At 47.6% G+C, this 25,157-nt stretch overlaps 1 protein-coding gene across 9 annotated transcripts in view; it reads left to right on the top strand.

Annotated features, from left to right (window-relative positions):
• Window positions 1–25,157, top strand: part of PNPLA7 (patatin like domain 7, lysophospholipase) — a 143,602-nt gene that overhangs the window by 78,126 nt on the left and 40,319 nt on the right. For all 9 annotated transcript variants that reach the window (XM_077148883.1, XM_077148886.1, XM_077148884.1 and 6 more), the window contains 4 exons: window positions 8,531–8,736; window positions 11,647–11,778; window positions 14,246–14,369; window positions 14,724–14,837. In XM_077148883.1, coding sequence (XP_077004998.1) covers window positions 8,531–8,736; window positions 11,647–11,778; window positions 14,246–14,369; window positions 14,724–14,837 — 576 coding nt within the window. The remainder of the gene's footprint in view (window positions 1–8,530; window positions 8,737–11,646; window positions 11,779–14,245; window positions 14,370–14,723; window positions 14,838–25,157) is intronic.

Below are 25,157 nucleotides of genomic sequence, written 5' to 3' on the forward strand. Positions count from 1 at the left end.
GAAAGAAATCTTTAAGGCTGAAAGGAAATGACACCAAACAACTCGAATCCACGTGAAGAAGTAAAGGGTACCAGTAAAGGCAATTAATTACACAGATAATTATAAAAGACAGTATAAGTAAATAATTATATATATTTTCTTAATTGATTAAAAAGTTGCATGAAACAATAATTGTAAAATTGTATTGTTGGACTTATAACATATAAAGATAGAATGTAAGTTACAATGTAGTACAAGGGCAGGGAGAGAAAGAGCTATACTGGAGCAAAGTTTCTGCATTTCACTGGAATTATGTTAGTATCGAAGTAAGCAGTGAGAAGTTAAGGTGCATGTTATAATTCCTAGAGCAACCACTAAGAATATAAATTAAAGATGTATAGTAAAAAAATCAAGGAAATTAATGTGGGCCACTAGAAAATATCTATTTAATCTGAAAAAAAGGCAGGAAAGGAGAAACAGAAGGAAGAAAAAGGACATGAGACCTATAGAACAGTACTAACAAAATGGTAATTATAAATCCAACCATATCAATAATTATATTGAACATGAATTGATTAACCACTCCAATTAAAAGACAGAAATTGTCATATTGTATAAAAAAAACAGTATTCAACTATAGGTTCTTACAAGAGACAGGCTGTAGAGTCAAAAGAAACAAATAGGTGGAAAGTAAAAGGATGGAAAAAGATATACCATGCAAACAATAACAAGATTCCTGCTACCACTGAGTGAGTGACTGTTATCAGATAAAATAGACTTTAAGATGAGAGAAAAATTGCTAGAGACAGAGGGACATTTTATAATTTATAATGTTAAGAGAGTCAATTCATCACTTAAGACATGACAATTGTAAAACTTTGCACACTTTACAACAGAGTCCCTGAGTAGATGAAAAAAAAACATAGAAAGAGACAATTCAGCAACAGTTGGAGACTTTGCTACCCCACTTTCAATAGTTAATAGAACAAATAGAAAATCAACAGAGATATTGCTTGCACAACATTCTCACCCAGTTTCATGTAACTGACATATAGTCAGCACTCTGTCCACTGGCAGCAGAGTATGCATTCTACTCAAGCACATCTGGACCATTCCCCAGGAGAGACCATATTCTAGGTGATAAAATGAGTCTCAATAAATTTAAAAGGAGCAGTATTATTCACAGTTGCCAAAAGGTGAAAACAATCCATGTGCCCATCAACAGATGAGTGGATAACAAAATGTAGTATATACATACAATAGAGTCTTATGCAGCAGTAAGACAAAATGACGTCCTGAAGCATATGACAAGATGGATGAACCTTAAGAACATAATGCTGAGTAAAATAAGCCAGACAGAAGGCACAGAAGAATAGATACTGTATGATTTACTGTCATGACCTTGGTAAAGGTTAAGTCAGAGGCTTATAATACAGGACAAAGGGCATCTAGAGATACATAGAAGCTCAAGGCGGGCGTACGATGAACTAATGAGGTTGAATTTAAATGTAAGGGAATAGATAGAAGTGAAGGCAGTTCATTAGTGGGTCTATAAGTAATGTTACCATACTGATGTTGAACATGATTGAAAGGGATTGTATAGAGCCATGTATCTTACCCATTAACACTACAAATATAAATAAGTTCTTGCATGAACTACTTTAAAGGTATGAATCTTGTTCAAAGATGTTATAATATCAGGGTATGGGGGAAAACTACTGTTGCGTGCTTTGGTCTGTGTTTAACAGGAACACATCAACAGCGGTACCACAGCATTACCAGGGTAAATAATGGGGGTAGGGAGTGAAAAGAGTTAAGGTGAGGGTGTGTTTATCAGTTATTTTTCTCTTGGGAGCAATGAAAATTGTCAAAAATTGAGCATGTTGATGATTATACCACTAAGTGAGGATATTGTGAGACATGGACTCTTGACTTTGGATATTATCCATGATGCCCAGTGGATGGAGGTGGCTGAAGGATACACTAGGAAGTAGAATGGTGAACTGTGGTGTTCACATATGATTGTATATTATGCTGCTACAGAAAGGTATGAAGTCATGAAGGCATGCGACGTTGTAAATGTACCTGTGGGACATTATGTGATGCCAAATAAGGTGGAAACGAAAGAATAAATATTGTATGGTCTCATTAAGACAATTAGATAATTCGGGCCTAGATTGTAAGCCCTTATTATAGCAGTCACATTTAGACCGGAACTGTAGTTGTTATTTCTAGATTTTGAGAGGCTGTGCTATATATGTATGACCAGTATTCTCCTGGAACTTTGGGTCCCTGTGTGATATCTGAGACTCAGAGTAGGAGCTCTGAAGGTCAGCATTACCACATACACAACTGTTAAAGAAACTGAAAAAGAGATCAGTCTTGAATTAGAGATAAGAACAAAGCCGACCAGGTTAGGACTAGGGGGTAAGGAGGACATTGTCTGTGTTTTAAAACTTCACCTGCTCTCTGAAACCAAAGGAAGAGAGATTTATTTTGTCAAAAATCTGAATTTTCTGTAGCATATAATCTAATTCAGCCTGTCTGGACAGATCATTTAAACAATCCAAACACAGGGATCCCAGAATGAGAACGAGGGCTGGTAATTCTGTATAGCTTAATGTAATGCCCAGATACATCTCAGAGTATGTTGAGCTGATAACTAAAAAGTATTGGCAAAGTCCCTTGAGGGATGAGAGAAAAAATGTGGAACTATTAAACTTTACCACCGGAGAAACCCCGATACTGTCTCAAACATCAGGGACTCCCAAGTCAATAGGCCAAGCCCTTGATCTTGAGCCTTGCTCTTATAAAGCGTATTTATATAATGGAGAAGCTAAGCCTATCTATACGTATGCCTGCGAGTTACTTCCAGGACCTCTTTTGTTGCTCAGATGCAACCTCTCTTTCTCTCTCTAAGCCCAACTCTGCAATTGAAATCATTACCTCCCCCCTCCCCCCCCCGCATGTAACGTGACATCCAGGGGTGAAAGTCCACCTGGCAATATGGGACATGACTCCCAGGGATGAGCCTGGCCCTGGCACCATGGGATGGGCAATGCCTTCCTGACCAAAAGGGGGAAAAGAAGTGTAACAAATAAGGTGTCAGTGGCTGAGAGAGTTCAAATAGAGTTGAGAGGCTACTTTGGAAGCTACTTTTATTTAAGCAACTACATATTGCCATTTGTTATGGTTTGCCTAACCATATCCAAAACCATTCCTGTCAACCCTAAAGAACACCTAGGGCTTTGTCTGAGATTCTACAAATGTTCCATGTACTATGATTACTTTCTAGAACCCTACAATCCCTAGATGCCTAGGCCAGATAAATCCTGAAACCCAGAGGGGCCAGCCTTTCCAGAACATTCCACCCCCCTATCCCATATTATCAACAGCCCTTTCCAACATAAAAAAAGTTAGAATGGGCATAGCCCAAATACCCTAAAGATTGGGAGAAAGATCAAAGGAGAAGGTAGAATTGTAACAAGAAGATAGGATTTAGCAAATGAATATGACTGCTAAATCACTATATTGATATTTGTTTTAGTCTCCAGTGTTTTGGAGCAGCTAGAAGGAAAGACCTAAAATTGTGGTACTGTAACCAATGCCAGAGTCTGAAATCTGTTCTATAACTAATTGTTGGGGTGTGCTTTAAAATTTATGCTTTTTTATATATGTTATTTTTCACAATAAAATTTTTTTAAAAGGATTGAAATTATACAAAATATATTCTCTGGCCATGACAAAATTGAATTAGAAATCAACAGCAGAAAGAAACTTGGGAAATCCATGAATATTTGGAAATGAGACAGCATAGTTCTTAATAAACTCTTGGGCTGAAAGAGAAAACAAAATTAAATTTGTCAATATTTTGAACTGAATGAAATGAAGCACAACATATTAAAATATATGGAATGTCACTAAGGCATTGCTTAGGGGGAAATTTTTTATCTTTAAATATTTACTGAAGAAGAAAGATCTCAAATCAGTAACCAAGCTTCTTAAGCTTGCAATTTAAGGAGCTAGAAAAGAAAAGAGGAAACTAACCCCAAATCAGGCAGAAGCAAGGAAATAATAAATATTAGAGCAGAAATCAATAAAATAGTAGACAGGAAAACAGAGAAAATACTTGAGCACAAAAACTTTTTTTTTTAATGTCAACAAACCTTTAACTGTCTGATGAAGTGAGAAATGATGCAAATTACCAAAATAGTAATGAAAGATGGGACTTCACTGCTATTCCATATAGAGATTAAAAGGGTCTATAAAGGAAAATGGACTATAACTTATGCCCACATATCAATTTAGATTAGATGGACAAATCCCTAGAAAGGCACACATTACTAAAACTGTTTCAAGAAGAAATAGACCTATAATAAGTAAAGAAATGAGCTAATAATTTTAAATATTGGTAGATATATACCCAAAATAATTGAAAGCAGGAACTCATTCAGTGTTTGTAGCAACATTATTCACAACAGCCTGAAATTTTGAAAGCAACCCAGTTTTCCATCAACAGATGTATGGATACATAAAATGTGGTCTAGATATATAATAGAACATTATTTAGCCATGAAAAGGAATGAAATTCTGAGACATGCTGTAACATTGATGAACATTGAAAACATTTTCTGAGTGAAATAAATCACATTCAAAAAGGTCAAATATTGTATTTTTCTACATACATAAAATATCTAGAATAAGCGAATTCATAGAGGTAGAAAGTAGATCATTTGTACCAGAGATTGAGGGAGAAGGAAATGAGGAGTTATTGCCAATTAGGTGCAGTTTCTGTTTGAGGTGATGAAAACCTTCTGGAAATGGCTGGCGGTGATGGCAGCACAACATTGTGAATGCAATTGTGTGCAATTAAAAATGATTACAATGGGAAATTTAATTTAATTTATATATATGTATGTGTATATAACACACACACGTATGTTACCACAAAATTTTTAAGAGAATTTCCCATATAGAAAAGGATAGGCTTTTCTGAATTCTGTCAAACATTTAAAGAATAAATATTGCCAATCTTTCACAAATTATTCTAGAAAATAGAGAACACTTTCCAATTCATTCTATGACTTATAGCAAAGCCAGATAAAGACAGAAAAAGGAAAGCAAGGCTTAGACCAATTACCCTCATAAACAGGGGCACAAAATTTCTCAACAAAATATTGGCAAACCAAATACAGCAATATGTAAAATGGATTATATGACGTGACCAAATAAATAAATGGGTTTTCTCCTAGGAATGTAGGGTTGGCTTAACATCTTAAGTATCTAAGTTCAATTAATGTAATCTATCACATTAACAGAATAAATGACAACACATGATCATTTCAGTAGACACAGAAAAAGGCACACTGCATCATCTAGCACTGATTCAACTCAATGCTTTTCCCCTAAGAGTGAGGACAGGTCAAGCAAGGATGTCTGCTTTCACTACTATTTAGCAGTGTACTGGAGGTTCTACCCAGTGTAATCAGTCAAGAAAGATTGGAAAGGAAAAAATAAAACTGTCTTTATCTGTGAACTCCATGATTCTGTATGTAGAAAATCTTAAGCAGTCCAAATGTAAAATACCTACTATAAATAATAAACAAATTTACAAGGTTGTGGGTCATAAAATCAATATACAAAAACTAATTGTATTTCTATGTACTAGAAATGAACAGTCAGAAATTAAAACTTTAAAAACGATACCCCTTTCGATAGCACCAAAACCATAAAGTGCTTAAGAATAAATCTGACAAAAGATATGAAGGACATGTAGACTGAAAACTGCTGAGACAACTTAAAGAGGACCCACCCAGATGGAAAGACAGTGCGTGTGCATGGATGGGAAGTCTCAATATTATTAAAACGGCAGATCTCCCTGAATGGATTATAGGTTCAATGTAATACTTATCAGAATCCCAGAAAAAATGTGTGTGCATGTGTGCATGTTTACGCAGAAATTGATAAGTGGATCCTAAAGTTTATGTGGAACTGCTGCGAAGGACCCAAAATAGGTTAAACAGTTTTGAAGAGGAAGAGCAGAGCTGGAGGAGTCACGCTCCTGATTTCAGAATAAGTACCAAGCCACAGTGACAAAACTCTTGTTACTGGCATGAGGACAGACGCATGGATGAGAGGCAGAATTGAGGCTCTAATATGAAGTGAGGTGCTGAGGCCATTCCCTGGGGAAAGGCTGCTTTCCAGCCAGTGATGCTAGGACAGTTGGGCATCCCACGTCGCGCCACACCACACCATGCCTCAGACTGCCTCAAAATGTACCAAAGGCCTAAATGTAGGAGATAAAACTATAAAACCCCTAGAATAAAACAGAAAAATCATGTGGCCTTGGCTTAGGCAAAATCTTTAGATATGGCACCAAAATCACAATAAAAGTAAAAATTGACAAATACTGAACTTCATCAAAATTTAAATTTAAAAGGTCAGAGATATCATTTAAAATTTGAAGATTCAGGCTACAAACTGGAAGGAAATGCGTGTCATATATCTGATAAAGGACTTGTCTCAGGAATTTATAAAGAACTATGATATGAGAAAAACAATTCAAAATTTTTAAATGAAACTTTATTTTGAGTAAGTTGTAGATTCACAGGCAGTTGGTAAGATAACAGAGAGTTCCCTTGCGCCCTGTTCCCGGGTTCCAGGGAAAGCATCACAGCCAGGATTCTGCACTGACCATCTCACCATAGGACCCTCCGTTTATAGCCCCCCACTTCTCTGTGGCCTTCAGCACACCCTCCCCGCCCCACCCCAGCCCCTGGCAAGCACAGATCTGACTTCCATTTCTACAGTTTTGTCATCTCAGGAGTGTTGTGTAGATGGAACTGTATGGTAGGGGCCTTTGGGGTTCATTTTTTCATTCAGCCTAATTCTTTGGAGGTAACACAATTCTAAAAGGGCCAAAAGATTCAAATATTCAAGTTTTACCAAACATTTCACCAAAGAAGTTGTATAATGAGTATAATAAAAAAGTGAAACAGTAACAACTTTTATCAAGGATGGTGAGATATTGTAGCCTTTGTGTATTGCCTGTGAGATGTAAAATGATGTTGCCACTTTGGAAAACAGTTTGGGAATTTATTAAAAAGTTATTAAACATTGGATTACTACATAATTCTAAACATAGATTCACTAAACATGTATGTGAGCATTTACATCAACATTCTCAATAATAGCCCAAATTTGGAAATAATCCAGATGTCCACCAGCGGGTGCATGGATAAACAAGATGTGGTATTTCCATATGATGGAATATTACTCAGCCACAACAAGGGTCAAACTAGTGAGCCACACTACAATCTGGATTGATCCTAAAGAAAAAAAACATTTCGTTAAGTAAAAGGAACCAGGTGCTAAAGAGCACATATTGTGTGATTCAATTATGTGAAGTGTCCAGGAAAGGGATAATGTAGACACAGCAGGTGGGTTGGTGTGGCCAAGGGTGGGAATGGAGAGGGATTTTAGGGTGGGGCAGATGGAATTGTTCTAAAACTGAATAGGGTACACTTACACAGTTTGGTAAATGTACTAAAAACCACCGACGTGTACTTAAAAGGGTGAAATTTTTGGCATGTAAATTAGATGTGCGTCATGCTGGTATGAGAAGTCCAGCATTGGTGGAAGCTCGGGCCGGCGGCTGCCCCTGGCCGTGTGAGCTGCTCCGGATGGGGGAAGATAGTGCTTAATGCTGTTGGGTGAGAGGCCAGTGGACGTTTGACCAGGTGGGCTTAGCCCATGTGCCCTAGAAAGACGGCAGGGGCTCAGAGGCGGCCCTTGTAGGGGCTGGGGGTGCTGCCCTCCAGCCAGCACATGAGGTCCCATCCCGACATTGTGCCCCTCCTGGTTGGAGCAGCAGAGAAGGGTCCAGGCGCTGTGAGCAGCTGGCTGAGTGCAGGTGTCCCAGGGGGCCTGGGAAGGTCAGAGGCAGCCTCTCTGAAGGATGAGTCATGGGGCACCCAGGGACAGAGCTGGCAGGTCGAAGCCATTCAGGGTGGCCTGGTGGCACGCACTTGGTATGTCACAGTATGGTGGACTCTGTCACTATCAGGGGAGAGAAGGAGGCGTACCCACGCTGTACCCTGTGCCTAGCCCGCCCTCCTGGTGGCATGGTGCTGCTGTGCAGTGGCCGGACTGGAACCATCGAGTGTGGGGCGGAGCTGCACAGTGGTGTCCACCGCAGGGGACTCAGCATGGCGCCAGCCCAGCCCTGGCCTTGCTGTGCAAACAACTGGGGTCTTCCTCCGAGTGAGGACTCAGTGTCAGAACTGGAGACGCTGCTCAAGTGCTTGCATTGGGGTCTTTCCGTGGAAGAGATGCCCGGCAGGTGCAGGAGGAGCTGCGTCTCACCTCTGTGCAGCTTTTCCTTCCTTGGGCCCAGCCTGCGGTGGTCTAGCAGCCAAGCTGCAGCACCTTCGTGAGGATGCAGCTGCCCTGCCCTAGCCCCTCTGTAGTCCAAGCCCCTCCGACTCCTGCTCTGCTCCCCTGTTCAGCCCGGGGAGTCTGCCTCTGAGCAATCAGCCTCTTGTCTTGCCAGGATGTCAGCATCCTCTTCGTGGTCTCTGGGCTTCTGCACGTGTACCAGCGCAAAATCGACAGCCAGGAGGACACTTGCCTGTTCGTAACGCATCCTGGGGAGATGGTGGGCCAGCTGGCTGTGCTCACTGGTGAGCCCCTCATCTTCACCATCAGGGCCAACAAGGACTGTGGCTTCCTGTCCATCTCGAAAGCGCATTTCTACGAGTGAGTCCTGTCCTGACATGTGCAGGCCTGGATGGGTGTGGCTGCAGGGGAACATGTGCACGGGTATGCAGCCACGGTGGGACCACGGAGGGTTGTGTGTCTCAGTGTTGGTGGTCATGGCACATAATGGCGAGTTGCTCTGTGTGTGTGTGTGTGGTGTGTATCTGCAGGGTGATACACATACACGTGTGAGTAGTCATGGCGGGTTGTGGCGTGTGTGTGTGTGTGTGTGTGACTGTGGGGTGATACACATATATGTGAGTGGCCGTGGTGGGTTGCAGTGTGTGTGCCCGTGTGGCCGTAGGAGATGCGCACGTGTGTGGCCATGTCAGGTCATGGTGTGTGGGGCCAACTGCTCCTGTGGACCTTGCTTCCTACTCCTTGCTTCTGGTTTGGTGTGTCCTGTGGGTTGGCCTCATCCAGTCCAGTCCCCTGCTGTTTGCTGGAGATGCAGAGGAAGGGTTTAGACGTGGCTTTCAGGAGGCCTCCCCTCAGCCCTCCTGTGCTTGCTGGCCACCTCTGTGTCTGTGCTTGCCTGGTCCACTAGGTCTGTCTGGCAACACCACTGAGCCTGGCATCTGTCCATGCTGAGCCTCGTTGGCCTCAGACTCGGCACTGTGTGCACCTCCTCCGGCGGCTGAGCGAGTGGCTTCATCTCCCTGTCCATGCTGCAGCTGCTCGGGTGCAAGGCCATGCAGCCCAGGTGCTGTCCGCAGGCTCCTGGGGCTCAGGTCAGGCCCATGGGTCAGAGTCCCTGTCTGAGCTGCCGCTGTGCCGGCTGCCTTGGGATGTCCTGGCCGTGTGCCCCCTGTTCACATGAGGGATGTTTTGAAACTTGATCTTGGCCTCTGGATCCTCGGAAAACAGGGGTTGGGGTGTTTGTGTCAGCGAGTCCTACCCAGCAGGGTGGTCCTGGAGTGGTTGTACATCTGTTGGCACAGCCGAATCCCAGTGTCCTCAGTACATGGAGGTGCAGCGGACAAGGGTGGCTTGAATTTGTCTCCCTTCATGCATGGGAAAACCAGTGCTTGTCTGCTCCTAGCTTTTGGGCTATGGAATCCTTGCCGACCCACCCCCAGCCCATGGGTCCAGGCCCTAAGCCAGTGCAAGGAGGGGCCTGCCCAGCTGGGGTATCCTCGGCTGGCCTGTGGGGGCTCAGGGACAGGGCTCTCTGGGACTCCAGGGCCCTGTGGTCAGGATTGCCTGGCAGGAGGTGAGGCTACCACCAGGGGTCCCTGGTTGCCACACAGGTGGAGACCCATCCTTCACCCCTCTACCACATGCCCCTTCCCCCTGCCTCATTGGGGGTGGGTCTGTTGGGTTCCAGAATTCTGGGGATTCAGCTCAGGGGCTGTCCTGGAGCCCTATGAAGCCCACCAGCCCCTGGGTCGCCAGGAACTGTCAGCTGCAATGTCTACCTGAGGGGCTTTGTGAGTGTGTTTCCTCCACCTCCCAGGCCAGAGCCCTTCTGCCAGAGGGAGGGAGGGAGCCAGAGCAGAGCAGCTAGCGCCCAAAAGAGCAGGGGGGCCTGAGTGCAGAAGGGTGGAGGGGTGGCTGAAGCTGGCCCAGACAACAGCCCCAGTATCGTGGGGGCTGGTGATTGGTGCTAGGTGGGTGGAGAGCTGGGGTCCCAGCGATGCCCTGATGCTCAGCCTCTCACAGCCGCCCAGGGGATGTGGCCTGCCACCAGGGAGCTGCCAACAGCACTGCCCTACTGGTGGTTTCTTAGAAGGACACTCAGCCCACCCCTTCCCTGGAGCATGCACCAGACCCCCAAAGCTGTTTGGGCTCCTCTCTCACAGGGGTGGGGTGCTTTGGGCCACAGGCCCCACATGATCCTGATGGGCAGGTCCAGTGGGGTCTCCGCAGGGGGAGATGCCCCCTGGGACCCTGGTGCTTGTACAGGTGATTCCAGAATCCCAGAGGACACTTTGGAAAAGCCAGCTCAGAGGCAGGGGGCGTGAACACAGGTTGAGGACCCTCCTGAGCCATGGGGCCCGGCACCCCATGGACTCTGTGCCCTTTAACGTCCCTAGTTACAAAGGGACCTCACTTTTCAGAGAGGCAGGACATGCCCAGACTGCCCATTGGTTCATCTTCCTGCCGGCAGGCCACAGGCCATGTGGCCACGGTGCAGCAGGCGCCCACCCATGCCACCCACCTGTGTCCTGGGACTCAGGCAGGGCTCGGGTACGGAGGTGCTCCCAGCCCAACTCTCGTGGGCCCCAGCAACTCTGAGTGGCCACACGGAAGGGAGGTGGCAAAGGCGTGGGAAGGGAGGACAGGGTGTACTCCCGAGGCCGCCCTGTGCCCAGCCATGGTCACCCTGTTCAGGGGACGCCGCATGCCCCTGGATCTGTGTGTGCCCCAGCGTCTGCATGTGCGGGCAGTGGGGGAGGAGGTGGGTGGGTGGATAGTATGTGGGTGATGAGTGGGGTGGACGGATAAGACATGGGTGACGAGTGGGGTGGACGGATAAGACATGGGTGACGAGTGGGGTGGACAGATAAGACATGGGTGACGAGTGGGGTGGACGGATAAGACATAGGTGACGAGTGGGGTGGCAGAGTGGAGTGGACGGCTAGGACATGGGTGACGAGTGGGGTGGCAGAGTGGAGTGGACGGCTAGGACATGAATGAGAGTGGAGTGGGTGGATAGGACGTTGGTGACGAGGGGAGTGGGAGGAAAGGACTAGGAGATGAGTGGAGAAGGGAGAGGACTCGGTGAAGTGGAGTGGGGGGGTCTGTGTGAGGGTGATGGGTAGGGGGACTAGGTGATGAGTGGGAGGGCTGGGTGATGTGGAATGGGGGGGTCTGGGTAACTGATGGGGGCCTGGGTGATGCGTGGAGGCTGGGTGACGCGTGTGGTGGTTGTCAGGTCTGGCCTGACGCTCTCGGATGCCCTGGCAGGATCATGCGGAAGCAGCCAGCCGTCGTCCTGGGCGTCGCCCACACCGTGGTGACGCGCATGTCCTCCTTCGTCAGGCAGATCGACTTTGCGCTGGACTGGATGGAGGTGGAGGCTGGGCGGGCCATATACCGGTGAGGCCCAGCCGCTGCCTTGTCCACTGTGAATGGACAGCAGCTGCGTCCTGTCCCTGCGGCTGTGCCCCATTTCCTCATCTCCGGGAGGAGGCACCAAGCCCTTTCTAATCTCCAGGGGCTGTTCTCTTCTCCCCCCATGGCTGGGGCTCAAGTTTGGGACTGTGGAAACCAAAGAACAAAGTTACCCTCGTTCACCCCCTCAAGATAACACAGGAGCATGTTTCACAGGATCCTTTTGGGCGTTTTACATGCATGTCGATGCTCAGGCACACGCAGACTCCGGGGTACGTGCGGACACTCGGGCACACGCAGACGCCTGGGCACACGCAGACCCCAGGGTACATGCGGACACTCGGGCACACGCAGACGCCTGGGCACACGCAGACCCTGGGGTACACGCGGACACTCAGGCACACGCAGATGCCTGGGCACATGCAGACCCCAGGGTATGCACGGACACTCAGGCACACGCAGACCCCGGGGTACACGCAGACACTCAGGCACACGCAGACGACTGGGCACATGCAGACCCCGCGGTACACGCGGACACTCATGCACACACAGACGCCTGGGCACATGCAGACCCCGGGGTACACGCAGACACTCAGGCACATGCAGACGCCTGGGCACATGCAGACCCCGGGGTACATGCGGACACTCGGGCACACGCAGACGCCTGGACACACGCAGACCCCGGGGTACACGCAGACACTCAGGCACATGCAGACGCCTGGGCACATGCAGACCCCGGGGTACATGCGGACACTCGGGCACACGCAGACCCCGGGGTACACGCAGACACTCAGGCACACGCAGATGCCTGGGCACATGCAGACCCCAGGGTACATGCGGACACTCAGGCACACGCAGACCCCGGGGTACACGCAGACACTCAGGCACACGCAGACGCCTGGGCACATGCAGACCCCAGGGTACATGCGGACACTAGGGCACATGCAGACTCCGGGGTACACGCGGACACTCAGGCACACGCAGACGCCTGGGCACATGCAGACCCCGGGGTACATGCGGACACTCGGGCACACGCAGACTCCGGGGTACACGCAGACACTCAGGCACACGCAGACGCCTGGGCACATGCAGACCCCGGGGTACATGCGGACACTCAGGCACAGGCAGACTCCGGGGTACACGCAGACACTCAGGCACACGCAGACGACTGGGCACATGCAGACCCCGGGGTACACGCAGACACTCAGGCACACGCAAACGCCTGGGCACACGCAGACTCCAGGGTACACGCGGACACTCAGGCACACGCAGACGCCTGGGCACACGCAGACTCCAGGGTACACGCAGACACTCAGGCACACAGCCCTTTTTCCCCAGCAGTGCATACAAACCCATACCTGTTTTTAAAGTGACCTAAAAGCTGCCGTATTAAAACTAGCATCTGTGGGTGGACGATGGTGGCTCAGCAGGCAGAGTTCTCGGCTGCCCTGATGGAGACCCGGGTTTGATTCCCAGTGCCTGCCCATGCAAAAAAAAAAAAAAAAATTGAACCTAGCATCCGTTAAGATGCTCCTGCTCTATATGTTTTTAGAGTTTTCCCCTTACTTTAGGTGGGCACAGAGCTCTGCTTTGTCCCCTGCCTAGCCCAGGAGGCTGGGCCCCCACACCCAGGACCCGTCCCAACTGCAGTGCTGTGAGCGGTGGGTGGATGCAGGGCGGGCGTGGCCTGCCCAGTTCAGCACCTGCTCACAGTCCCTGTGGGGCCAAGGGTTTGGTCAAGGACCCCCTTCTCACTCTTAAAATCAATCAGGAATCCCAAAGAGCTCTGTTTTATATGGGTTATGTCATCTATCTTCATGGAATTAGAAATTAAAACTAAGAACATTAAAAATATTTATTAATTTATTTTTAAATATCAATAACCCATTACATGTTAATGTGACACCTTTTAATGAAAAACAACTGTATTTTCCTTTTAAAAACTGGTGAGAAGGCTGGCATTTTGTTTTTTTTATATTTTTGCACATCTCTTTGATTTCTGGCTCAGTAGATGACAGTTGGATGCCCACATCTGCCTCTGCATCCTGCCAGTTGCAGAAGGTTGCTTTAGTTGCAGTAAATGAAAAAAGCACTTACACTGACAAATGGGAAAGAAAAGGAGTGGACCCATTCTTTCTTGAGAGTATGCAGATTTTCTTCTCAGTACCCCCATCTCGACAAGGAGCAGTCCCTTGAGGGTCAGGCAGGTGTGCTCTGCAATGGCTGTATCGAGTGTGGGGGTCATGGCTGCACTGAGCAGCTGGCAGGGTCAGGAATTTCGGGGTGGGTTTGGTCAGACAAAATCTGCCCTTGGCTTTTGGACCACATCTGGCCTTGCCCACTGGCCACGTTCTGGAGAACTCTCTCAGCCTCCTGGACCCCCAAGTTGGGTTGGGGTCCCTTCGGGGCCGGTGTGCCTGCCCAGCATCCAGCAGCCACATCTGCTTTCCAGGCAGGGGGACAAGTCAGACTGCACGTACATTGTCCTCAGTGGCCGGCTGCGCTCTGTGATCCGGAAGGACGACGGGAAGAAGCGTCTGGCTGGGGAGTACGGCCGCGGAGACCTCGTAGGGGTGGTAAGGTCTCGCCCTCCGTGGCCCTGGGGCCTAGGCAGTCCTGCTCCCTGTCTGGGAGCTCTGGGGCTCTGAGGCTCCTTTGGCTTCCAGCAGATTCCAGGACTCTGACACATGGCCACAGCAAGCTTGCGCTTGCTCCTCTGCCTCGCCCCTTCCCCCAGTGTGCTGGGCCCCCTTTTCCAGCCCTTTCTTTACACCCAGCTGCACACCATGTCCTTGTGTGGCCTTCCCCAGGCTCCCTGAGCTTCCCGAGCACCACACACAGCATTGAGCCGAGCCAGCCTCCTCAGCAGAGGCAGGGAGCAGGCCCCCAGGAGGTGGGTGCCTCCTTGCAGCCCTGACCCCATTTCTCAGGTGGAGACGTTAACTCATCAGGCCAGAGCAACCACAGTACATGCCATTCGGGACTCAGAGTTGGCCAAGCTGCCTGCGGGAGCCTTGACGTCCATCAAGCGCAGGTACCCCCAGGTGAGAGGGTGAGGCAGTGCCCGCCCTTGGCAGGTCCTTTTTTTTTTTTTTTTTGTGATACTGATTTTTTTTTTAATTTTTTATTAATTAAAAAAAATTTACAAGAAAGAAACACAAACATTCCCAACACATACACTCAGCAATTCACAATATCATCACTTAGTTGCATATTCATCATCATGATCATTTCTCAGAACATTTGCATCAATTCAGAAAAAGAAATAAAAAGACAACAGAAAAATAAAACAAAAACAGGAAAAAAAGATCTTACATACCATACCCCTTACCCCTCCCTTTCATTGATCACTAGCATTTCAAACTAAATTTATTTTAGCATTTTTCCCCCCTATTATTTATTTTTATTCCTTATGTTCTACTCATCTGTTGACAAGGTACATAAAAGGAGCATCAGACACAAGGTTTTCGCAATCACACAGTCACATTGTGGCAGCTGGTATCATTATACAATCATCATCAAGAAGCATGGCTACTGGAACACAACTCTACATTTTCAGGCAGTTCCCTCCAGCCTCTCCATTACATCTTGGTTAACAAGGTGTTATCTACTTAATGCATAAGAATAACCTCCAGGATAACCTCTCGACTCTGTTTGGAATCTCTCAGCCATTGACACTTTGTCTCATTTTGCTCTTCCCCCTTTTGGTCAAGAAGGTTTTCTCACTCCCTTGATGCTGAGTCTCAGCTCATTCTAGGATTTCTGTCCCACATTGCGGAAGGTCCACACCCTTGGGAGTCATGTCCCACGTAGACAGGGGGAGGGTGGTAAGTTTGCTTGTTGTGTTGGCTGGAGAGAGAGGCCACATCTGAGCAACAAAAGAGGCTCTCTTGGGGGTGACTCTTAGGCCTAAATTTTAAGCAGACTTGACCTATCCTTTGTGGGGTTAAGTTTCATATGAACAAACCTCAAGACTGGGGGCTCAGTCTATAGCTTTGGTTGCCCACACTGCTTGTGAGAATATCAAGAATTCAACTTGGGGAAGTTGAGTTTTCCCCCTTTCTCACCATTCCTTGGCGGGTCCTTTCTGGACTGCGTCCCTTCTGGTTAGGGGAGTGGGACATTGGGATGGTGAACAGGAGAACTCAGGGTGGGGAGCCCAGAGCCAGGTCCAGACCAAGATGTACTCTGGAGGCAGCAGGCTTTGGGATTTCAAAGAAAGTGGGGCAGCCTGGATGGCCGGAGGGGACGGGGCGAGGGGCTGTGCCTATGGTTTGCAAAGACTCAGTGGGCCCTGCGCAGACGAGACCCCACAGGTGATGGTGTGGAACCAGATACTATGCAGGCAGTGCTGGAAGAGTGGTGGGCATGGCCGTCTTTCCTACTGTTTCCTCCCTGTTTCTGAGTAAGCAGGAAGTGGACAAGGAGCTGACCTGGGAAGTTTGCAAAAGGATTGCCCAGAGCTGCTCACAGCAGCCCCAGGCCCAGAGTGCCTGTTTAGAAGGATCCAGAGTCTCCTGGGCCACCACAGCCTCCACGGTGGGGCTTCAGGAAGCCAGCTCCATAAAAATAACCCCAAGCAGATAACGTCAGGCTATTTCTCTCAGTACCAGACCTGTAAATACTTTCAATATTAGCAAGTCAGAAATACATTGTCTCATTAGGGTCCATTTGAGAAGTGGATAGCCCAATTTTGGGAAATTATTAAAATGTGATTAATTATGGCAACAGATTAGAGAAAACCCTACAATCCTATCGAGCTATCAAGACATTTGACAGAATTCAGCCATCACTACTAAACACTCTAAATAACAAGTGAATAAAAAGAAGGCTTTAAGTAAAACAGACTATTCAAAACCATCAAAATCAAGAATAAGGCCAGTTGTCCACCAGCTCAGCTCTTACTTGACATTGTCCTGGAAGTTTTAGCTGACATGAAAAGTGAGAACGAGGGACTAATTGCTCTGCATTTGAAAAAGAAATAGAGGCTTTATTTGTGGATGACAGATGCCTTTTTAAATAGAAACCCCAGGAAAAAAACTACCAGAATTTAGAAGATACATTGGTACGTTGTGTAGATGCAAGATCAGTGTAATAAAATTAGTTACTTTCTTTCTACTTTCATAACCAGTTAGTAATCGAAATGAAAAACAAGCTATCCCAGGTGAAATATCACAATTCTTAAGAGCAAATCAATCAGAAAGATGTCAGCCTCTGTAAGACAACAGCATCTTACTGAAGAGTAGTGCAGGGGTGAGCAGGGGCCCTCACTGGCGTCCGTTCCTCATCTGCTAAGGCCCACGCCATGCGGTGGGTTGGCGTAGCTCTCGGTTTTGAGTCCAGGAAGAGTCCAAAGTTGAAGTGTCAGCAGGCGATGCTTTCTCCCCTGGGGTGTGTGTTCTGGGGCCAGCCTTCTGGGCTTCCTTGGCTCTTCTGGCACAGCTCAGCACACGTGGTGGCGTCTTCTCCTTCGTCTCCAGGTTCCACTCGCTTCTAGTTCCTGGCTGCTTCCACGGCTGGTTCTGTGCTCTGTGTTCTAGTTTGCTAGCTGCTGTAATGCAATATACCAGAAATGGAATGGTTTTTTAAAAGGGGAATTTAATAAGTTGCTAGTTTACAGTTCTAAGGCCGAGAAAATGTCCCAATGAAAACAAGTCTATAGAAATATCCAATCTAAGGTATCCAGGTAGAGATACCTTGGTTCAAGAAGGCCGATGAAGTTCAGGGCTTCTTTCTCAAGTAGAAGGCACATGGCGAACACAGTCAGGGTTTCTCTCTCATCTGGAAGGGCACATGGCAAATACGGCGTCATCTGCTAGCTTTCTTTCCTGGCTTCTGGTTTCATGAAGCTCCCTGGGAGGCATTTTCCTTCTTCATCTCCAGAGGTCTCTGGCTGGTGGACTCTCTGCTTCGTGGTGCTGCAGCATTCTCTGCTCTCTCTGAATCTTGTTTTATTCTCCAAAATGTTTCCTCTTTTATAGGACTCCAGTAAACCAACCAAGACCCACTCAAATGGGTTGAGACATGTTGTCACCTAATCCAGTTTAACAACCACTCTTGACTAAATCACATCATCCAGGGGGACAATCCAATCACAGCTTCGAACATACAGTACTGAACAGGGATTATTCTACTTTTATGAAATGGGATTCTGATTAAAGCATGGCTTTTCTAGGGGCATACATCCTTTCAGACCAGCACACTGTTTCCTTTGCTTATGAGGATGTTGGCCATGTGGATTCAGGCCACCCTGAGCCAAGTGGGGTCTCCGAAGGTCCATCCACAGATGAGCTCACACCCTGACTAATAATACCACCGAAGGTCCTGTGGCGAGTGGGTGGGCTCTGGGCCCGAGTGGGCCTTCGGTGACGACATGACTCGGCCCCAGCACTGTTTTCCTGCGGGCACATCTGCTCTCGCTAAGGGTGAATCCTCATGAGGTGGGCTGTGTCTCCTGCCCCCGCAGGCCCCGGCTGTGGGCAGCGCGGTCCAGCCTGCTTGCCATGCCGAGCTTCCTCTCACAGGCTCGCGGCTCTGGGCCTGCCAGGCACCCAAGTGAGTGCATTTGCGGCTAAGCGCCCGGCTGCCCGGCTGACCCGCGGGCACACGCCCCCGCAGGACCTCCGGCAGTCGGCATGTTTTTGTGTACAAGCAGTATGTTTTTTTCTTCTTGTTGTTTCTTTTCTTTCTTTCTATTTTAAGAAAACAAACAATACACTTAGAACCACCAAAAAATGGATATCTTAGTTAGCTTAAACATAGTCATATTTAAATAAAGTATCTATATAATCTTGTTGTTTCTTTAAATAACAAAAGAACAACAAACCTTTCTTGAATTCCCCTAACAGGGAGAGTCAGGCCTAGCTCCTTTATTGCCCTGGAATCGATGTTGCCATGACAACGCACAGTGACTTGTGAGTGGGCAGGGGCAGCCTGCTTGGCTGGGGAGGTAGCTGAGTGCTGTGGCCAGGCCAGGCCTGCCTGTCTCTGGTTGAAACTCACCATGGGGACATCAGGTACCACAGCCCACCCACCCCACCCCACCTCCAGGCCGGGGCCTCCTGCGCCTGGAACTCCTAGCAGAGGGGTCACTAGGTCAGGGAGGCCTCCCCAGGACACCCGCAGACCTGGGCCACACCCAACCTCAGGCCCCTTGGGGTATGAGTCTAGAAGGCAGCAAACCACTCTGGGCAGTCTTCGGCAGGCTCCAGCTGGGAGTCTGCAGGGCACCAGGCCAGGCAGTGGCCCACGCTTGCCCCTCCCTCCTGCCTCCCTCCCCATTGTCGTCCTCGCCTTCTCCTATCCACTGCTTTTCTGTTCCCTATGGGACTGTCCCCAGCAGACTCCCCAGGCCTCGTTTTCCCCACACGCCCTGCATACAGGGAAGTGCAGGCCCTGAGGGATTTGCCTTCTGGTGCTAGAGGGCTGTTCTAGTTTGCTAGCTGCCAGGAATGCAATACACCAGAAGCGAAATGGCTTTTAAAAAGGGGAATTTAGTAAGTTGCTAGTTTACGTTGTAAGGTCAAGGAAATGTCCCGATTAAAACAATTCTATAGAAATATCCAATCAAAGGCATCCATGGAAAGATACCTTGGTTCAAGGAGGCCAGTAAAGTTGAGGGTTTCTCTCTCAAGTGGAAGGGCACATGGTGAACACATTCAGAATTTCTCTCTCATCTGGAAAGGCACATGGTGAACACAGTCAGAGCTCCTCTTTCATCTGGAAGGGCACATGGTGAACATAGTGTCATCTGCTTGCTTTCTCTCCTGGCTTCCTGTTTCATGAAGCTCCCCAGGAGACATTTTCCTTCTTCATCTCCAAAGGTCCCTGGCTGGTGGACTCTGCTTCTCGTGGCTATGTCATTCTGCTCTCTCTGAATCTCCTTCATTCTCCAAAATGTTTCCTCTTTTATAGGACTCCAGAAACTAATCAAGACCCACCCAAATGGGTGGGGACATGTCATCACCTAATCCAGTTTAACAACCCCTCTTGATTAAATCACACCCCCAGGACGATGATCTTAATACAGTCTCAAGCATACAGTATTGAATAGGGATTATTCTGCCTTTATGAAATGGGACTTAGATTAAAACATGTCTTTTCTAGGGGACATAAACATCCTTTCAAACCAGCACGGGGGCTTTTTTCCAGGAAGGAAATTTCCTTTCTCTCCCATCCTGAAAGTCTGCATTTGAGTTCTTGGATTTAATTTGTTTGCCTGAAGTCAGAAAACAGTCCCTGCTTCTGGGCACTCTCTCCTCCTGGGCGGGTGGCTCTGTCCAGGGTACGCTGGCGGGGGAGGGCTGCTTTCTGCAGCTCTGCGGGAGTGGACTTGGTAGTTTTCACTTTTTGGCTATACCTGGGACCCTCCTGGTGTCAGTTGTCCCCAGATGCCCCTGTATGTGTCACATGGTGGCACCTGTCTGCAGGGCAGGCCACGGGGTGGCTGTGCCAGCCCTGTTCCCAAGACACCCCTTGTCCTTCGTGCTTTCCTTGTGTTCCTCTTTTTCTTTGGCCTCTGTTACTGCTGCTTCTCGCAGCTGATCAGAAACATGAGCGAGATCTGCCTCCAGGTTCAGGGCCAAATTGGTCCTGACCCTCAGTCCTGTGGCTAGGACTGTTGGAGACAGGGACTGGTGAGGCTGGGTCACACTGGGTCAGGGCCAGCCTCGATCCAGCGTGACTTGGATCCTCACAAGAAGAGGGAGATTTGGACGCAGGGACAGACAGAAGCAGAGGGGGCAGGTGGCCCTTGGTGGAGGGGCAGCACTGGAAGCTGAAAAGGGCGAGACCGAGCCTCCTCTGTAGGCTTCTGAGGAGTGCAGCCCTTCTGGTGGACTCAGAAGGAAAGAAGGAGCAGGCTGTTGGAAACTGGAAGGAAAGCAGTCCTTGTTATGCGGAGACTGCCTGCCTGGCTGAATTGCACCCTGCAGTTTTGAGAAAAACAGAGTTCATACCGACGAACTGAATATTTAGCTGAGGTTTCAAAGCACAGTATTGCAGGTGTGTCTTGCTTGCTTCTCACTGCTTATGGTAAAAGGTGAGTGGAAAAGATAAGTTAAGGAAAGAAATGTTAAGAAGGAACCAACACTTGATGATCTGGAAAATAATCATCCCATCCAGATTGCAAAAGACATTAAAATTAGGAGCGTCCCTGTGAGGACACCTGTCCTGGAGACAAGGCCCAGGGTATGACTGGCTGCTCTTCTGTCGAAGAGATTAGGCACCTAAAATGCATCCACTCAGCCATCTCAACGCACGCCCCAGCAGCAGTGGGGTGTTCCAGTTAAGACCTGTGGCATGTGTCCCAAGACATCCATAAGAGTCCCACAGGGTTTTTGAGAATGTTAGGCCAGCAGAAACCCTGCTGGCGTGGACTGAAAAGAAAGCAGGCAGTGTGCAATGAAAGGAGGTTGCTAGAAGCCCAAAGTTGAGCAGACAGGAACCGGCCAGTAAAACTGCTCAGCTGAAAATATGTGCTACCCTCCCGAAACAGGAGAATCGTTTTTGAGGGTGGGGCCGTGGTGCAGAGGATGGAGCCCCAGGCTACGTAGGTGATTCCTGAACCTTGGACCCTAATGGAGTTTGCCCTGTGGCATTTCAGAACTGCTTGGCACCAAGAATACCCCTTCACCTCCAGTTTTCACTCTTTCAGAATACCAGCACCTGTAACTTTTGTCTTGGGCCCGTCTCGCCACAGTATTTTAAGAACAAGTAGCTCATTTTCTGGCTTCACAGGGCCACAGATGGCAAGAAGTTTTTCCCCAGGGTGGACCACACCCAGGGTGGCCTGTGTACGTGATTTGGATGAGTTTTGGACATGCGTTCATGTAGTCCTGGGTAGGGACTTTCAGCAATGCTGCAGTGGATGGGTGTATTTTGCATGCGGGACGGATGTGACTCTTTGGACGTGAGAGGGTGAACTGTGATACATGAAAGCGTGGCTCCCTAAAGGTAAACTATCCTCCTAAATCCCCAGAACCTGTGGCTATTACCTTATTTGGAAAAAGGGTTTTTGCAGATATAACTAACTTAAGAATCTTGAGAAAAGGAAACTGGTGTAGTTGGGTACACTTCTGGATCTCCTCTGTGCCTCTGTGTCCTCCAGTTTTCTCAGACCCCATTCCCATCAGTCCCTCTTGCCCCTCTTGACTACGACTTCACAGTTCCTGTCATTGGATTCCATATAAATGAGACAGTACAGTATGCAGGATTTTGCATCTGGATTCTTTTGCATAATGTTTTTAACAATTTCATTGTTCACATACCATACAGTGCACCCATTTAAAGTGTACAAGTGGATGGTTTTTAGTATATTCACGGGTAAGTACAGCCCGCAATTGAGTTTAGTCCATTTTTTTCACCTCATAAAGAAACCCTGTACCCTTTAGCTATCACCTCCCTGTTTCTCTAATTCTGCCCACCCCTCGCCCCACGCCCCAGTCGTAAGCAGCCACTAACCTACTTTCCATGACTATGGATTTTCCTGTCCTGGGCATTTCATATAAATAGAGTCATATAATATGTGGCCTTGTGTTGTCTGGCTTCTTTCACCCACCATACTGTTTTCAGGGTTCATCCATGTACCTGAACATGGTACAGTTCAGTTCAAACAGTATAGATTGGCACTTCATTCTTTTTACAGTGAATAACATTCCACTATGTGGATGGACCACATTTTGTTTGTCTGCTCATCTCTGTGGGTATTGTGAGTCATGCTGCCAGGATAATATGTTTGAGATACATTTTGTCATGTATACTGTTAGTGCATTCTTTTTTATTGCTAGGTGGTATACAGTTTTATGCCACAGTGTGTTTGTCCGTTCTGTTGGTAAACATTACAGTTCTTTCCAGTTTAGGGTAGAGTCAGGCTGTGAAAAACCTTCTTGTACAAGTGTTTTTTCCTATAATTTTTTTGTTTCTCTTGAGTAAATATCTAAGAAAGGAATTCTAGGTCCTAGTGTAAGAAGTTACCTAACAGTTCTCCAGCGTGCTGGTGCCATTTTACTCATGCCCGCAGCATCTGAGAGTTCCACTTGCTTCCCAGCCTCGCCAGCACTTGGCACTGCAGGCCTGCTTTGCTATTAGCCACCTTCTTCAAAGCGGCATCTCATTGTGACTGAAATTTGTATTTCTCTAATAACTAAAGATGTTGAGCACTTTTTCTTGTATATACTGGCGTATTTTGAGCCTTGATCGTTTGATGTAGAAATGATCACCTTTTGAATCAGCTTTAACTTAGAATTATTATTAATTTTTTCAGTTGTGTTAATTATATTATGGTTATGTTTTGAAGGCTTTTGTCTTTTAGAAATGAAGTTCAAATATTAGTGAATTAGATAATATGTTGGGATTGACTTCAAAATATTCTGGGGATGTGAGTGGATTTGGGTATAGATGAAACAAGATTGTTGAAACTGGGTGGGTTGGGGTGGGAATAGGGATGGTTCACCTACTTTTCTCTTGATTTTGGTGCTTGAAATTGTCCATAAAATGTGTTTTTAAAATTAGCCCTAATGGGCCACGGTGGTTCAGTGGCAGAGTTCTCATTTGCCATGCCGGAGACCTGGGTTCAATTCCTGGTGCCATGTGGAAAAAAAAAAAAATTAGCCCTAATTAACAGTTTGTTTCTAGATTAATTGTATATAAGCCAGATTCCTTTTTTTTCTTTTCAATTTTAATTTTAATTTTTTAATTGACAAGCCAAAACAACATACAAACACAAACATCCTTAACATACAAACATTCCATACATGGTGTACAGTCATTGGACCAGATTCTTTTGCGGGGAGGTGGGTGGCGGGATGCATGGTCCAGGAATCTCCCGCATGGAAGACCAGGAATCGAAACCCGTCTCCCGGGCATTCTAACCACTCAACAACCTGTGCACCCTGGATCCCTTTTTAATCCTGTTTTGGATTGCTCTGCCCAAACCTTTTGTCTGATCCCCTGAAATTCTGCCCAGTGCCGCACTCTGGGCCCAGCAAGTTGAGGCCCATGCAGTGGCCTGCAGCCAACGGGGCTCGTGCGGCTGGACAGGGCTGAGGGGGCCGCCCTCACCTTCCTCCCGCCTGGCAGCCTGGACCCTGTGCCGCCATCCTGCTGCTCAGTGTCTTCGGAACCAGCTGCTTTCCAACTACCCCTAGAGCTCTCAGGTATAGACGGCGCTCCTGCCTCCCCAGCCTCGAGGGGCACATGGGAACAGGGGCTTGTGGCGCAGATGGAGGAGAGAGGTAGTATTTCTTTCAAGAAATAATGTCAAAGTTACTTAATCGAGGGTTTCAGCTTGCCTGCCTAAATAATTAAAGTTTCACTGATGCTAACAGAAGTCTCTTTTCAGAGCTTCCGGTTACAAATCTCAGGGGGGCAGGGGCTCAACTGCCTGCAGCACACCCTCCGTGACCCTGAAAGCCTTCACTGTTAAAGAAGCATAGCTCTTTTGGCCAGGCTGAGAAGGACTCCTCAAACCAAAGTTGCCTGTTGGCAGAGTTTTGGATCTCTCAGAAGTAGGCCTCTGATGGTTCCTGCAGGATGTCCAGGCATTGGCTGAAAGTAGCCCATAGAAACTCAGGGGAGGCTCCAGAAACAGCAGTAGGACCATCAGTCAATCACAGTCACCACAGAAAGGCATTTGAGTGGAGCATTTTCATGGGCACAACTGTATGCCTTCTTACTGGCTCCAAGTCAGGGTGGGGCAACTCATGAGGAACCACCAGGATGTTAAGTGGAAAGGCTAATAGAGCACACTCCATACAGTGCTGTGAAGATTAGATTGTAAATGTACATCAGCACCTAGCACAGTGTGGCACCCAAGAATCCCTAAGAACACAGTAGTTCTCATTTAATTAAGCAGTGTAGGAGACAGTAGAGGTCTTCAAGAGGAACTAAACCCACTTTCAAAAAAAAAAAAAAAAGAAGCATAGCTCACTTTATTTTTTGTACAAAAGGATATTGAAGTAAATTACAGATATGTTGACTTTCCATCTTAAAAACTTCAGCCCAAAATTCTAAGTTATTATTAATATAGCCGAAAATGAGCATAATACTATATCTAAAAAAGTGTAGTTCCTTAATACCAGCAGGTACGCAGTGCAATTCCTCCAGCTGAGCCCAGTGGTCTGCATGGTCCCCGGGGGCTGAGCTGAGCCGCCCGCAGCCTCCCCATCTTCCCCATCCCCAGGGGCATCAGTACTGGTCCCCCGCGGCATGCCAAGGCCTCGGCTGGACAGGGAGCCTGTCCCCTTCCCTTCCCAAGCCCCGGGAGGGTGACCCTGGGGCAATCCTGTCATTGTCCCACATATTGTGGGGTCTCTACTCCCAGCGTTTCTTGGTTTAACGTGTGGTTTTGTGTTCCTTGCCCTTCC

Source organism: Tamandua tetradactyla, chromosome 2, assembly GCF_023851605.1.
Source record: "Tamandua tetradactyla isolate mTamTet1 chromosome 2, mTamTet1.pri, whole genome shotgun sequence".
Lineage (NCBI taxonomy): Eukaryota > Metazoa > Chordata > Mammalia > Pilosa > Myrmecophagidae > Tamandua > Tamandua tetradactyla.